We start from the raw sequence: 14,934 nt of genomic DNA, 5'->3' as shown, positions 1-14,934 counted from the left end.
ACGTAAGGCTGAGACATGCATTATCGACAGAATCAAGAAAGGTGTGCTGCATTGGTTTGGACATGCAGACAGCGAAACAATGGCCAAAAGGATTTACGATGCGAATGTTGAAGGATGCAGAAAACGAGGAAGATCGAGAAAGACATGGCACGATCAAGTATACCTACTTCATACTTACTTCGGTTTTAAGATCAGAACTCGTAACTAGTTCACTCAAAAGATATTGAAAATTCTCAAAGCCTGGGGAATTCCCGACAATTTTTTCAGCTTCCATAACCGATTTGTCAAAATTTTCCTTGGAATTCGGTACATTATACAAACCACGAGAACAATTAACATTTATATTTGAAAATAAATTACATCGCGGAATCAAAATGCAATGGCGAACTGAACGTACACATGTATGGAGTAACATTGTTGAATATAAATTAATTAAATATGTAATGTGTGTTTGTTAACACCTGAAAATCTAATGATTCCGTCAACGGAAAATTTTCAATTTAATTACACGTTGATAAGTCAAGGGACCGGATTAGAAATGCGATTTTTTAAATTTTATTTCAAGAATAACTCGATTGCAAAAAAATACAATACATAATGATATTATACTATTATGCTCACTTTCTTCTTCCTGGCTGCACAGTATTGTGCGAATGAATGGAATAAGAGTAATTTTTGACATTTTTTACGTATAGCAACACTCATAATGTATGTCAATTTGACAGTTGTTACAGTTCATTAATCTTTTGGCGGCTCATATTGGTGTTTGTTGGTGTACTATATGTTGTTTCTTTTTACATTTTCTCAATAAAGGACTAATTTTATAAATTGCTTGCATATTAAAGAGTGTTTTTGAGTTGGTTTAAATCGTGGATATTACGCCGAGGAAAAGGGAAAAGATAACCTTAAGTGAACTTACATCAATGAGCAGTTTGCAATTCAATGTTTTGTGAGTCGGGGAGCAGTCAGCAAGATTATTGAACAGAAAAGAGAAACAGAGCCAGTTGAAGCAAAAAGAATTGGGAAATGTGGAAGAAATCGGAAAACTAGTGTCCGAGATGAAATATCTTTAATCAGAAATAGTAAGTTAAACCCCAGATTTGGCAACCACTGGGGTGATGATACATGACTCAACAGTGCGGAAAAGACTCATTGAATCTGGAAGAGAAGCAATTCGACCACAGAAGAAACAACTCCTGGCGGCACGTATGATGAAGCAAAGGCTCATTTGGGCTAGAAAATATACCAAATGGACTATAAAAGACTGGAGAAAGGTGCTGTTTTCAGATGAGACCCACTTTCTCGTGCAAGGATATCGCACAAAGTTTGTTAGAAAAAGTGAGGATGAAAAACTTACTGTGGTTCATATTGACTAAACTTGTTTTTTTTCTCCTCTTCCGGTTATTTATTGATTTGCTTATGCATACAAAGCTTTTTTTCCTAGTATGTATATTTTGTACTATAGTTATTTTTCACGGGACTGGGTCCATTTCTTCATTATTTTTTTAAATTTTTATAACTAAGGTCTTCAGAAAGTCAATGTATCTTTCCGCAGTGACCTCATTTTTTATTACTTCCTCTGGGTTTTCAAAAATTTGGCCATATTGTGCGCACATTTGTTTGCAGTTTGGCCTCTCGGCGTCAAACATAGAAAAATCGTGTAATACATATCTTTCAGGATGTATATATGGAGGACGTCCTAAGAGATGAGTCCATCACAAGGGCAGCAATCATTATTTCTTTTTTTGAATCTATTAAGATATTTTCGGAAAGCACCATGACCTTAAAGCATTTATTTTAGCTCGTAAGTGCGCCCAAAAGTATCCAATATTTCGGCATCCTTTAAATTTTTGAAAAACAATTTGGTTTGGTAATGGTTTGTTTTTTGATCCAACTCTCCGGATAACATCTGGCACTCATTAATCAGAAAATTTGGAGTTTGACTGTATGCGTAACTTGTTTTCGGCCGATATTATCATGTTATGGAAGAAGGGCCGAAGGCTTTTTTTAACCATAGATTGATACACATGATCGGCAAATTTTCTTATACCAGAGCGATAATGACGGACGCCGCTCACGCCTCGCGGCTTTATCCTGTTCCCAACGATGAAAAAGACTACGAGAAGTCGACGATTCGCGACCATAGAAGAAATAAAATATATGTGTGCTCCATTTCAAGAATTAAAACAAAAATAAAATTCCTTTACCAGGAATATATTCATATTGACAAATTTAAAACATTTAGCAAGCGTCGTAGCTAGGGGGCCAAGCGAACGGCTGCCAGGGACACTTTTCAGCCCACAACTTTCTTTTCTCTTTCTCTTCCTAGAAAATAAGTCTTGAGGGGCGCGAAATTCAAACCTTGTCAGCGGCGGTCATGATCCTAGCTACGACGCTGCATTTAGCAATGTTTATGAAAAACATAAATAATCTGGTACAATATAAGGAAAATAAATGGACATAAATAAGTACGTACCTACCTACGTATTACTGACTTACAAAACATTATTTTACGTCATTCGCGGCAAATGGAATGAGGTTAAAATAAAAACAATTGGAACTGATTTTTTTTTGGCTTTGAATAAAAAACAAATCATAAATTTTCTCAATAAATGCGGCCTCCGTGGTGTTGGGGTAAAGACGCTTGACTCACACACGGAAGGTTCTGGGTTCGATTCCCGGTGAGAAAACAAAAATCTAATATGATTTTTCTCAAACCAAGGTGTTCTGAGGTGTAATTTACAACTGTAAGGCTTCCTCGTCTGTTGTGGAGCAAATAAAGGAAAATAGTTAGTTAATACTGGTATATAACCACTAACCTACCGACTTTTCTATGTCTACCGGTTTCGAGACGGAACCGTCTTTTTATCAGGACACTAATTACACTAACTAACCATAATCCACTATCTTATTATAATCCTAATCGTTTCATATCCTTTGCATTCCTTCCAAAGCTTTGGAAACGAAATCGTCATTTTGTTACTCGCTAATACGTTTTTTTTTGTTCATCAGCATATTTACAAAAAGTATTGTACAGCTGTGAAAAAATATTGGATTTAGTGGCCACTTAAACCAGCCATTGACAGGTCATAAGCCCTGTAAATGCCTTGAAGGTATTCTCCATCCCTGTTGTAATTTGTTAATCTTAACGACTCCCGAGGGGGTAAAATCCAGTCTTTTGTCTGCAAACATTTGGACAAACTCAAATATTGTAGGTATAGGGTTTATGTAACATCGTATAATGGGATGTATTGAATTTTTTTTTGATAATTATTATTAATTAAAGAGGCATTGTTTTTTAGTCTTCCTAATTTGAAATATTTTCATGTTATTTACTTTTATTTTTTGTCCTTCAGTTAACGTAAGAAGAACATTAAGAAACTTCGATATTCGTGCTGAAGAACACATGAGGCGTCTCCATAATAGCAATTTCTCCAAATTTTCAAATCATCTAATCAATTTCCATCGTGACTTAAATATTGTGTGACTGTGGTGTAACAGGAGTCTATATTATTTATTTAAATAATTAAATCTGTTTTACTGCATAAAAAAGAGTACGAGAATAGAACTTATCACAAGGAAGATAGAGACACTGTTCTGTGGCTGGTGTTTGTGTGAAAAAGACAAAAACAATATAAGAAATTCGCACAGTCAAACGGTTATTGGCAGTAAGTGGAACTGCACGTTAGTTATGAGACCGGCGTGCTCACGAGTTTAAATTTATTTTGCTATTAGAGGACTAATTTTAAATTCTAAATTTTACTGTAATTTTAATAAAATTATGGATAACTAAAAATTTAACAGTTAATTATAGGTATTTAACAATATGTCACTGTGTTTTTTTTCCAAATGTCTGAACTCTGGATTTTCTGTATTTTGCTTGAAGTAACACAATGTTACATCACCGCGTGAAAAGGAATTTTGTAGCTTAGCCTTTAAAGAGTTAATAAACATACAAGATCTTACGTATAAAAAAAGGCTCAAATAATTCGTTTTGCTATTTAAAAATTTTGAATTTGAATGGCGCGGTAAATACTTGAATGGGTGACCGTTTGGGAACACCGCGTGCCGTTGGCCCCTCCACTTTTTGCGCTATTTTTTTAAATCTAAATATCTATCGAAGATTTGTCATAATGGAAAATATTCAGTCTCTCCTCGCCAACGACCATACCATGTTGAACACACCGGTTCTCGTCCGATCACCGAAGTTAAGCAACATTGGGCGCGGTCAGTACTTGGATGGGTGACCGCTTGGGAACACCGCGTGCCGTTGGCCCCTCCACTTTTTGCACTATTTTTTTAAATCTAAATATCTTCTCGAAGATTTGTCATAATGGAAAATATTCAGTCTCTCCTCGCCAACGACCATACCATGTTGAACACACCGGTTCTCGTCCGATCACCGAAGTTAAGCAACATTGGGCGCGGTCAGTACTTGGATGGGTGACCGCTTGGGAACACCGCGTGCCGTTGGCCCCTCCACTTTTTGCACTATTTTTTTAAATCTAAATATCTTCTCGAAGATTTGTCATAATGGAAAATATTCAGTCTCTCCTCGCCAACGACCATACCATGTTGAACACACCGGTTCTCGTCCGATCACCGAAGTTAAGCAACATTGGGCGCGGTCAGTACTTGGATGGGTGACCGCTTGGGAACACCGCGTGCCGTTGGCCCCTCCACTTTTTGCACTATTTTTTAAATCTAAATATCTTCTCGAAGATTTGTCATAATGGAAAATATTCAGTCTCTCCTCGCCAACGACCATACCATGTTGAACACACCGGTTCTCGTCAGATCACCGAAGTTAAGCAACATTGGGCGCGGTCAGTACTTGGATGGGTGACCGCTTGGGAACACCGCGTGCCGTTGGCCCCTCCACTTTTTGCACTATTTTTTAAATCTAAATATCTTCTCGAAGATTTGTCATAATGGAAAATATTCAGTCTCTCCTCGCCAACGACCATACCATGTTGAACACACCGGTTCTCGTCCGATCACCGAAGTTAAGCAACATTGGGCGCGGTCAGTACTTGGATGGGTGACCGCTTGGGAACACCGCGTGCCGTTGGCCCCTCCACTTTTTGCACTATTTTTTTAAATCTAAATATCTTCTCGAAGATTTGTCATAATGGAAAATATTCAGTCTCTCCTCGCCAACGACCATACCATGTTGAACACACCGGTTCTCGTCCGATCACCGAAGTTAAGCAACATTGGGCGCGGTCAGTACTTGGATGGGTGACCGCTTGGGAACACCGCGTGCCGTTGGCCCCTCCACTTTTTGCACTATTTTTTAAATCTAAATATCTTCTCGAAGATTTGTCATAATGGAAAATATTCAGTCTCTCCTCGCCAACGACCATACCATGTTGAACACACCGGTTCTCGTCAGATCACCGAAGTTAAGCAATATTGGGCGCGGTCAGTACTTGGATGGGTGACCGCTTGGGAACACCGCGTGCCGTTGGCCTCTCTACTTTTTGCACTATTTTTATTAACTTATGTGAAATAGATGCTTTTATGAAGTTTTATAATAAAAATGTAATTATACGAGTATTTATTTAAATTGTATGAAAACCAAAAACAGGAGCTGCTGGTTATTTGTTTAGTCTCCCACTAGTCTGACGATGTCGATCACAACGTCACCGTTAAAAATTATAAATAAGTGTGAAATAAAACTATGTACATGTTTTTGCAATTATAATTAAATTTTAGCATTTAAAAACTTTTTAAAGGGACACTGTACCTCAACCTTTCGCTCCGAACTCAAGTGGCTTCATTTTTATCAGCGCATAAGCTTTCAATCTCTCTCACTTCTTTATAATAGTCTTCACAGTCCTTGCGCTCCAAAATACTTTGCAGAGAATTTCATGTACCTTTCTGATCATGGTCTTTCGCTTCGCTCTTCTCAGGAGAGAACACTTTCCATTCTTCGACATAGCACATCATTTTTCAGCTATTCCCTTTCCGTTCAAGCTGCTAGACTTTGGAATGAGCTACCCCATATAAAAAATGCGCCTTCTCTAGCCACCTTCAAGAAACGCCTGAAACATTATGATGTTTCCCCTGAATCCTGAACTTCCTGAGTTTTACTGCTTTTTTTTTCTTTTTCTTAAATATGTATTTTTTACCCTTTTTTTCTTACACATTATCTGATCCCACATTCCTTATTATTTAACATGTATAAATTATTATTATGGATTACTTATATTGCGCCATTTTCATAATATAATACCTCAAGGGCGCTTTATATAGGTGATTCTAAAGATAAACAAATCTAATTAAAGCTTTTAAATTTTTAATTTAATCAAAACAATTTATTTTGTTGTTACATGCTACGGATTTATTTAAATTATTTATAGAAAATGTGGGTTTTAAGTTTTTTCCGAAACATCACTTCACTTTCACAGCCTCGCACCTCTGCTGGGAGAGCATTCCATGCCATAGGGCCTGCGATCGCAAATGCGCGTTCACTAAATTTATTTGCGCTGTTTGCGTAGAGGTATGATAACTTTTCCTCTCGCCGTAGACGTAGCTGATCTAAGCGTGAGACGCCTGTCAGCTAGTTCATCTGGAATGCATAGTTCCCTTAGATATTCCGGAGCAGAGTTGTGCAGTGATTTATACATAAGCCAACAGAGTTTGTATTCGACCCTCTGTGGAAAACGTAGCCAGTGTAATTCCCGTAGTAGTGGAGTGATATGACTGAACTTAGAGATTCCGAAAATAAGTCTCGCTGCAGCATTCAACACAGACTGTAGGCGAGTCATTTTGTTCATTTGTAGACCTGCATAGATACCATTGCAATAATCGATTCTAGACACTACAAACGCATTTATTAATTGACGGGCGGCATCAACCGGCAAATTTTTGCGTATGCATTTAATTTGTCTCAGCTGGTAGAAGCATGAACTTATCGTTCTACTAATTTGAGCGTCAAGAGAAAGGTCAGAATTAAGTAAACTCCCAGTATTTTTAATTGAATCGGCATTCACTTCGTAACACTTCATTATAAATTATTATGAAAATAAAACTTTGTTATCAGTGTTACACAATTTTATTCTTTTACAAGAACACAACTATAGTTTCGGGAGAGCACTCCTCCCATCGACGGGTGATATAAAACTAATATAATAAACACAGAATATTGTTCACAATGTCATCGAATCTAAACAAAAAATAAACAGATTAATCAGTGAAACTTAGAGCAGGGGGTTTTTATTCTTATCTAAGGTGTTGGCATATGAATGGATGGTTATCTTAAGTACAGATATGAAAACATGGACAAAACATTAAGTCGAATTTATTTCTTAAAATTTAGCACATAAGTGGAAGTTGCAATAAGTAAGTCTAAGATTTAATGTGTGGGAAGACATCGCTCGGCTAAGAGAGTGTTAACAGACGCGGGTCTAAGAGGGTGAGTGCGGTGAGGGTGGTCGCAAAGGGAACATAGTCAATAAAGGCGAGGGGTGGTTGAATGTGTGATTATTAATTAGATTGTTTTCGGAATTTAAATTTTTGTGAATTTCTATAATTTCTAAATTATTCATATTACTGCCTTTGTTATTTACTTGGTGCAGGAGTTTTAAGGTGTGATTATGAAATGAGTGGTTACTGTCTATTATATGATTCATATAATAGACAGTAACCAGACAGTAATAAAATTGTGTAACACTGATAACAAAGTTTTATTTTCATAATAATTTAAACTCCCAGTAGTTTAACGGTGGGTAAAGCAGCACTCCCTACATTGGGTAGGGCCGTATCCTGGATCAAATTCTGTCGTCTGGCTGAAGCCGCCCATAGTTGTTCCGTTTTTGATGGGTTTAATGTTAATCTGTTTTCAGCCATCCAGTTTCCTATTTTCTCGATGCATCCATCAATTAAATTGACAAGTAACATAACATAACATAATGCACATTGACATAACATAATGTACTTTTTTATTTTTATTTAAGTGAATATTTATTTACTCATTTAAATATTAGAAAAATCACATAAGCCAAATAACAAACAAATATTCTACTTAAACGCTAAGGATAAATCAAGCAAGCGAAGGAGTGCGGTATAGCGGAATACTTGAGAGGATCTATCTCTTCCTATATGCATGTTCTAAGGAACCGATATGTTGCGGCAAAAATAATAAAAATATAGGGTCGTTTTTCCAAAACTATACACGGATATAATAAGTATGAATGTAAAATATAATAATGTGTATAATAAAATAAGTACGTACATAATATATAAGTATGTAAATAACATATAGGTACAAATAAAGTTGTAATTGTTAACAAATTTTCTGACTCTTTGCTTCCCATGTCTATCAACCATTTGCCATTTTTTTCCCGAATCGTGTTGTACTTTCGTTTTTCCAGATGTAAGGCACTAAGTTATATACCTAGCTTTGGTCCCGTAAAAATAAAATATCTTTGAAACACCGCTACATGTGCAAGCCTTATCTCTCAATTAAAAAAACAGCTGTTATTTTTAATGAATTAGGTTTTTTATCTTATTTACGTACCTATATTTTGGTATATACGAGTATTTGTTTTTTTTAGTACAAAATTTTTACCATGCTTTTTTTACTAATCTATTTTTTGGATGGCTGGGAGATATTGCTTTTAGCATTAGGTCCGCCAAAGCACTTATTCTTTGTACTTGAACTTTTAAATAAATAAATACCCATGCAAAAAATGTGAAGTTGTTGCGTTATATCTACCCTGCCTACCCCTCCAGATAAACTGCGTGATGTTAAGTTAGACAATATTTTAAAAAAATATTTTTTTATCAGTATAAAAATGTAGAAGTATAGCGTTCTATCCTCTCGGCCTACCCCTCTGTTATTCTGCCGATACGGGGTGAAAAAATCATAAACATGAAGAAGTACGTGGTTCTGCCCTAATTATTGCCTCTTCAGAATAGTCTGTGTGATAATGTACTCATGGAGGCTTATTCCGTTACTATTTCGTTTCGCAAGTTCGTTCGTTCATTATATATCTATATCACTCTACCGCAATCAAAATCGGATTTCGCTCTCGTTCCTTCTCATATGATTCAAATGAATTTACGAAACGAATTAGTTACAGAATGAGGCCTCATGTAAGTCGTATTATTTTCTTTCCACGTTTTTACTTACCTTACCCCTCATTCATGAATTGTACCTTTTTACTTGAATGAAATATTTTCGCAAAAATATAAATCCTCCGTTTTTGGTTTAAAATAACCTGTTCAAATATTTGACAAACAAGTATATTGGCGCTTTAATTTAAAACATACAAATGTCATGGCGAAGTGCTGTGGCGAACAACTTGCCCATTGCTCTGCGATATAAAGACGGGGAACAAATTAATATCTGGCGATCTTCCGGACACACAAAGTTTTTACAAAGCATTTTTTCAGAGATATTTCATGCTATTGGTCCCCAAGTTTTTTTTGATGTTGGACTCTGACATATAGACGTATGTCAGTTGAAATGTATATATGGATATTGTGAGCAGGTTAACAAAATGTTGACCTTTTAATACTCTGTGAATTGATTTATTATTATTTAGCGTGATGGAAATATAAATGTTCATGGAATTCAGAGAGAGAGGGGGGAAAGTAGAGTTGGAGCTATACAATGTCTTCTCCCTTTTATGTACTTTTTATTTAATATTCATATTTTTACTTTGTTAGAATTGTATTATTTTTGCCCTCTCCTCCTGCATTCATAATAAATAGTGTGAAATCTGTAATTGGTCTTACTTTTTTGAATTGTTCTTTTGTACCTTGTATTTATATAAAGACTGTATGATTTAACAATATTTGATTATGTCCAAATGCTTGCAGACTGGCTAAATTTCCTCCATAGGGAGTTGTTCATGTTAAAATTTATTTCAACAGAGAGGGAAAACATTTTTGAGAAGGGAATATGAAAGTCTAGGCATTTACAGGGCTTATGACCTGTCATTGGCTGGTTTAAGTGGCCACTTTACACACTGTGTAACACTCACCATTCTTCCCATGTTTTAACATCCACATTTCCTCAACTCTTCCATCTGTTGACTTTTGTGAGGTAAAAGAGCTGAAACCTTTATCACGTGGGTGAGATTTATCATTCTGCCCATGTTCAAACATGGGCAGAATGGTGAATGTTACACAGTGTGTAAAGTGGCCACTTAAACCAGCCAATGACAGGTCATAAGCCCTGTAAATGTCTAGACTTCCATATTCCCTTCTCGAAAACGTTTTCCCTCTCTGTTGAAATAAATTTCAATACTGTATGATTTCCTTAATAAATAAATAAATATTTTGTCTGTTGTAATTACAAGTATCTCATTGTTTTTTTTTTATATTTTGTAATTTATATTTCATTTTTATTATTGTAATTGATTATAATTGTTTTAGTATCATTAAAAAAAACAATAAAGTTCCTTCCTAAACACACAAAAAAAAATCTTAGCTAGTCAGGATCTGAAATGAAGAACCTCTGTACGTTGCAAAAACAGTGAAATAAATAAATAAAAAATGAGATACCTCGGTCAATGTTAGCTAAAAGTTAAATAAAGTTCAATTTAAAAATAGTCTTGTTTCTAATGTACACTTAACGCTAAAATGATGTTTCGTAATGCCTGAGTGGCTCTAGAATCCGTAAACCTATCTAATATTTTATTAGCTGCATTGCAATGCTCATGGAACAACTTGACGGTGCTTTCAAGGGCTGAAGTCTTGTGGACATCTGCACTTAGCTCATCATAGTCCACACCGTTTACACCATCCCTGCTGGGAGCTATTTTATCAAACACCGAGTGGTCTTCGTGCAGAGCAAACAGAATTGGAGCACATACTAAGGAGAACGTCTCAGTCCTGGGGGATGTGAAAATGTTGTACTCGAAAGATGCCTGCCACGCCAGAGCAGCGTGACATCCCAATAGAAACCCGTCACTCTGTAAGGATTCTTCGTGTCCAGCGAGGTGCAGGACACTCTGGCAACCGACACCGAGTAAACTTCCTCCATCTAAAGTGTTTCGCAGCGTCCATTCTCTAACGGGGTTTCCGATACAGTCTGAAACACGGAGTGGTTCAAATTTTCTTCCATATCCGATGGTTTGTCTTGTTATAAAATCATCATTGGCTGTGGTAGCATCAGTTGCAACTGGTCGTGCCGGGATGGGTAGATTTTGAGGGTCTCTTTCCCCGACGAATTCCCCGTCTGAGAGGTCCCTCAAAGCTGAACTCACAAGTTCCGAAAGATGTTGGTTGCGCAGTTTCGACAACATTCCGTTCGCTGTCACAAGGAGGTAGTCGCCAGTAAGAAGCGCTATCTTATTCCCAAAGTTAAGATTTTCTCTGTTATCTGAATACTCCTGAGTATTGAAGTTGATCAAACCTTTGTGGACCAGATGGCCAGTTCTGATGATTTCTACAATTTCCGCCATTATCCTCTGGCTGTGAAGCACTCCTCCTTCAGTCAGCTGATCTTCAGCAGTCGCACCAGGATACCCCGCAGCCTTGGACACCAGCAGAATAAGGAGCCCCCACGCTTGTGTATTGTTCTTATCATTGTTCAAAAGATGTTTCGCTGTTTTTAGGATGGGATGATTACTGCCTACCTGTAAAAAAATATAAATACTTTATATTAAATTAAATTATCCTCCTCCATTGCTTAGGTGGGTTAGCTTTATTTATTGTGTATTCATAATAAGAAAGAAAAAATAACCACATAAACTATTTTTTCTTTAGTCCACAGCTGCCTAATTTTAAAGATCGTTCCTATCTCACATTACGCTTTCCATCCTTATAAGACAACAATATTTGATTGATTATTTCCATAGGTTCGATGTAGTATTTAGTAAACATTGTTAAAATAAAATAGGATAGAATTCATTGGTCAATTATACCTTGATAAAGAAGCTTGTCTACCTTTAAAAGCAGTCGGTAGAAAAATAAGTTATTAAAAATGAATATGTTTTTTATTTATTTTATCATAGTGAACAAACACGAAGTTAAAGCTTCAAATATAAATTATATTGTGGATTTCTTGCGCCTACCGTTATGCAACATGCATAGCTTTAAAAAATAGAGTTCGATAAGCCATAATACAATATTTTACTATCAATAAAATTTACCAGAATAAATTGACTTTAGATTTTGAGATTTTTATCGTGAACCATCTTTAGATTGGATGACATATGCACTAAGAAGTAAATTATTACAAGTTTTGTTAAATAACAATATAACACATGTACGAGTAGAACAACGCGACAATCCAAAATAATGCCAATTCATCCTAAGAGAAATGGTTTATACATTTGAAAGGGATCCGCAATATTTCAGAAAACCACAGTGGTAACACGATGTTACATCACCGCACGCTAAGGGGTTATTTACCACAGTCTTTTAAAAGTTAATAATAAATCTTATGTCACAAGAGAATCGTATTAACCTACACTGGTATGTCAGTCTTCCACTCAGCTTTTTCAAATGCAAAAAAGAACATATTTTATTCGGTTTTCAAGACGTAAATCAACACAAAATATGTGCCCAATAAAGGGTTAACACATTTTTTTTATGTGTTGGTACTATGTGGATAGGTACTCATATACAAACAATAATATTTTATTTTTGCTTTAAAAATGGCATAAAATAATATAAATAGCATAAAAGTTACAATCAAGTTATTTAATTATAAGAATAATAAAACATTTTCACCATATTACGGGTTTTTACATTTCTCTTGTTCTAGAATTAATTATATTTTTAATAATTCGTATATTTGAATAGTACCTACCTAATCTTTACTTATCATGGGTAAAAATAATATAACTATGTGTGAAGTTTTACTGAATTTTAAAATGTATTTATTTTTTTTAATTTGTCGGAATTTTTGTAGACAAGAACTAGATTCAACCCCCCAGAGCTGTTAATATTAACATATTATAACAGAGATGGTGAACATTTTAGAGAAGAGAATATAGAAGTCCGGGCATCTACAAGGCTTACGATCTGTCATTGGATGGTTTAAGTGGCCATTTTACACACTGTGTAACATTCACCGCTCTGCCTATATTTAAACATCTATATTCCTTAAATTCTTCCATCTGTTGATGTTTGTGAAGTTAAAGAGCTGAAACCTTTACTGTTGATTTGGACAAACTCAAAACATTATTGATAAATTCACCTGGTCCAAATTGAAAAATATTTTCAGGCGTTGCGTTTGTGGGTGAAATAATTAAATCAAATGAATCTCACACACATCAATAAAGGTTTCAGCTCTTTAAATTCACAAACATCAACAGATGGAAGAATTGAGGGGATACATATGTTCGAATATGGGCAGAATGGTGAATTTTACACAGAGTGTAAAGTGGCCAATGCCAGGTCATAAGCCCTGTAGATGCCTTGACTTCTATATTCCCTTCTCGAAAATGCTCCTCACCTCTGTTGTAATACGTATATTCATAATTATGTAAAATATGCTATTTTTTTAAATTTAAGAATATTTTTTCCGAATTACATGTATGTGTAAATTACGTGTTTTATCAGTTTAATTTTGAAGGTAAAATACACAAAACAGTACTGAAATTTCGTATGCTTATTAAATTATCCACACACAATGAGTTTAAAAAACATCTGTGTCATTATGTAAAACTTTATACTAACTAGTTTGCTGAGATGAACGGCCACATTTGCTATTTCGTCACTTAGAAGCCACCTTAAATTAGCAAAGCTTGGTGGATATCCGACTATTTTCTCAGCTTCGCTCACTGCTTTATCCCAATCTGGTTTGACGTTTGGAGCCGTAAATAAGTTTCGGAAAAGTCTATTTTCGGAAGAAAATTTACATGGCGCGTACACTAAACTGCAATGACGCGCGTAGCTGTAACATTTATTGATAAGAGACATGGTTTAACTGTCTAATATCATTCATTAAACTGTAAATCGTTACTTTGCTGTAATATATGATGATTTAATGAATGTGACAAGATGCTATGTTTACTTTTATAGCTAGAAACATAGTACATCTTGTCACATGTATACTCGAATGCAGAGATAATGCCTGTGATCTAATGTTTCTTTCATTACTACACATGCGCACATGTTTTAGGAAACCTGGTGGCTATTTTCCGAACTTCTCAAATGAAATTATTACAACGCTGGAAAAACTCAAAAAACACATTTTGTGTACAATTATTATATTTTACTTTTCGTTTTCATAATACTTTTTTTAACATTAACCCTAATCAGAAATGCCATAATATATATTAATTTTTGAAATTGTAAGGAATACGTTGTTTTTCAAACACACTACTGTTCAAAATTTATAACTGATTCCAAGAAATATCTTTCGTTTCATTTATCGCTAGTTTACGTACAGTGAAGTAAGCAAGATAGACAATATCTGCCAAAATTTTAATCGCCCATCGCCAATCGCCAATCGTCATGCAGTGGTTGTAAAGGGTTTAGGGAAGGCTTGTAAATGAAAACTAATGAAATGTAATGAATGTATCTTATATTTTATGATTTTTAACAATGTTATACAATCTGTACAAATTGGCTACGGCCGTTAATAAATAAATAAATAACTATTTACTGTTTTTTGTATCCATATATTACACCTGCACAGCTATTTTTTTATTTTTTTAAATAATAGTTTTGTGTTACCGGTTGGTAAAAAGTAAAAATAAATTTAAATGTCAAACAAAACAAAACCTACATAAATACTGTCAAGAATTATTTATTTTTATATACATATTGTTTTATTTCCCTTTCCGCGCCTAATGGCGCATAGGGCACTGCATTGGTACACCAATCGCAGTGCATCTTGATAATTTTTGTTACATGAAGGTAAGATGATCAGTCTTACGCTTCAAGTATCAGTCCAGGGACTCTGATTTATTCTGGCGTGAAACACCCTTTTCATATCAACCATGTCGGGAATCAAACTCGAGA

At 35.3% G+C, this 14,934-nt stretch overlaps 1 protein-coding gene and 7 non-coding genes across 8 annotated transcripts; 7 read left to right on the top strand and 1 right to left on the bottom strand.

Annotated features, from left to right (window-relative positions):
- Positions 1 to 4,157: 4,157 nt before the first annotated feature.
- Positions 4,158 to 4,276, top strand: LOC148272445 (5S ribosomal RNA). The gene has a single exon (XR_015824845.1). It is a non-coding gene; the product is annotated as a 5S ribosomal RNA (ribosomal RNA).
- Positions 4,277 to 4,357: 81 nt separating this feature from the next.
- Positions 4,358 to 4,476, top strand: LOC148272444 (5S ribosomal RNA). The gene has a single exon (XR_015824844.1). It is a non-coding gene; the product is annotated as a 5S ribosomal RNA (ribosomal RNA).
- An 81-nt stretch (positions 4,477 to 4,557) lies between these two features.
- LOC148272443 (5S ribosomal RNA) lies at positions 4,558 to 4,676 on the top strand. The gene has a single exon (XR_015824843.1). It is a non-coding gene; the product is annotated as a 5S ribosomal RNA (ribosomal RNA).
- An 80-nt stretch (positions 4,677 to 4,756) lies between these two features.
- Positions 4,757 to 4,875, top strand: LOC148272442 (5S ribosomal RNA). Its single transcript, XR_015824840.1, has one exon. It is a non-coding gene; the product is annotated as a 5S ribosomal RNA (ribosomal RNA).
- An 80-nt stretch (positions 4,876 to 4,955) lies between these two features.
- On the top strand, positions 4,956 to 5,074 carry LOC148272441 (5S ribosomal RNA). The gene has a single exon (XR_015824842.1). It is a non-coding gene; the product is annotated as a 5S ribosomal RNA (ribosomal RNA).
- Positions 5,075 to 5,155: 81 nt separating this feature from the next.
- LOC148272440 (5S ribosomal RNA) lies at positions 5,156 to 5,274 on the top strand. The gene has a single exon (XR_015824839.1). It is a non-coding gene; the product is annotated as a 5S ribosomal RNA (ribosomal RNA).
- Positions 5,275 to 5,354: 80 nt separating this feature from the next.
- LOC148272439 (5S ribosomal RNA) lies at positions 5,355 to 5,473 on the top strand. Its single transcript, XR_015824841.1, has one exon. It is a non-coding gene; the product is annotated as a 5S ribosomal RNA (ribosomal RNA).
- A 4,882-nt stretch (positions 5,474 to 10,355) lies between these two features.
- Positions 10,356 to 14,070, bottom strand: LOC148272438 (all trans-polyprenyl-diphosphate synthase PDSS2-like). The gene is made up of 2 exons (XM_088240040.1): positions 13,645 to 14,070; positions 10,356 to 11,594 (listed from the first exon to the last, which is right to left on the bottom strand). The coding sequence occupies exons 1-2, from the start codon at positions 13,885 to 13,887 to the stop codon at positions 10,575 to 10,577; spliced, it is 1,263 nt and encodes a 420-aa protein (XP_088096166.1). The 5' UTR covers positions 13,888 to 14,070; the 3' UTR covers positions 10,356 to 10,574.
- Between the last annotated feature and the right edge of the window lie 864 nt (positions 14,071 to 14,934).

The sequence above is a fragment of the Micrasema longulum genome, unplaced genomic scaffold (genome assembly GCF_059751315.1).
Source record: "Micrasema longulum isolate JH-2025_06_02 unplaced genomic scaffold, ASM5975131v1 h1tg002333l, whole genome shotgun sequence".
In the NCBI taxonomy this organism is placed as follows: domain Eukaryota; kingdom Metazoa; phylum Arthropoda; class Insecta; order Trichoptera; family Brachycentridae; genus Micrasema; species Micrasema longulum.
This window is presented reverse-complemented; position numbering and strand designations above follow the sequence as displayed.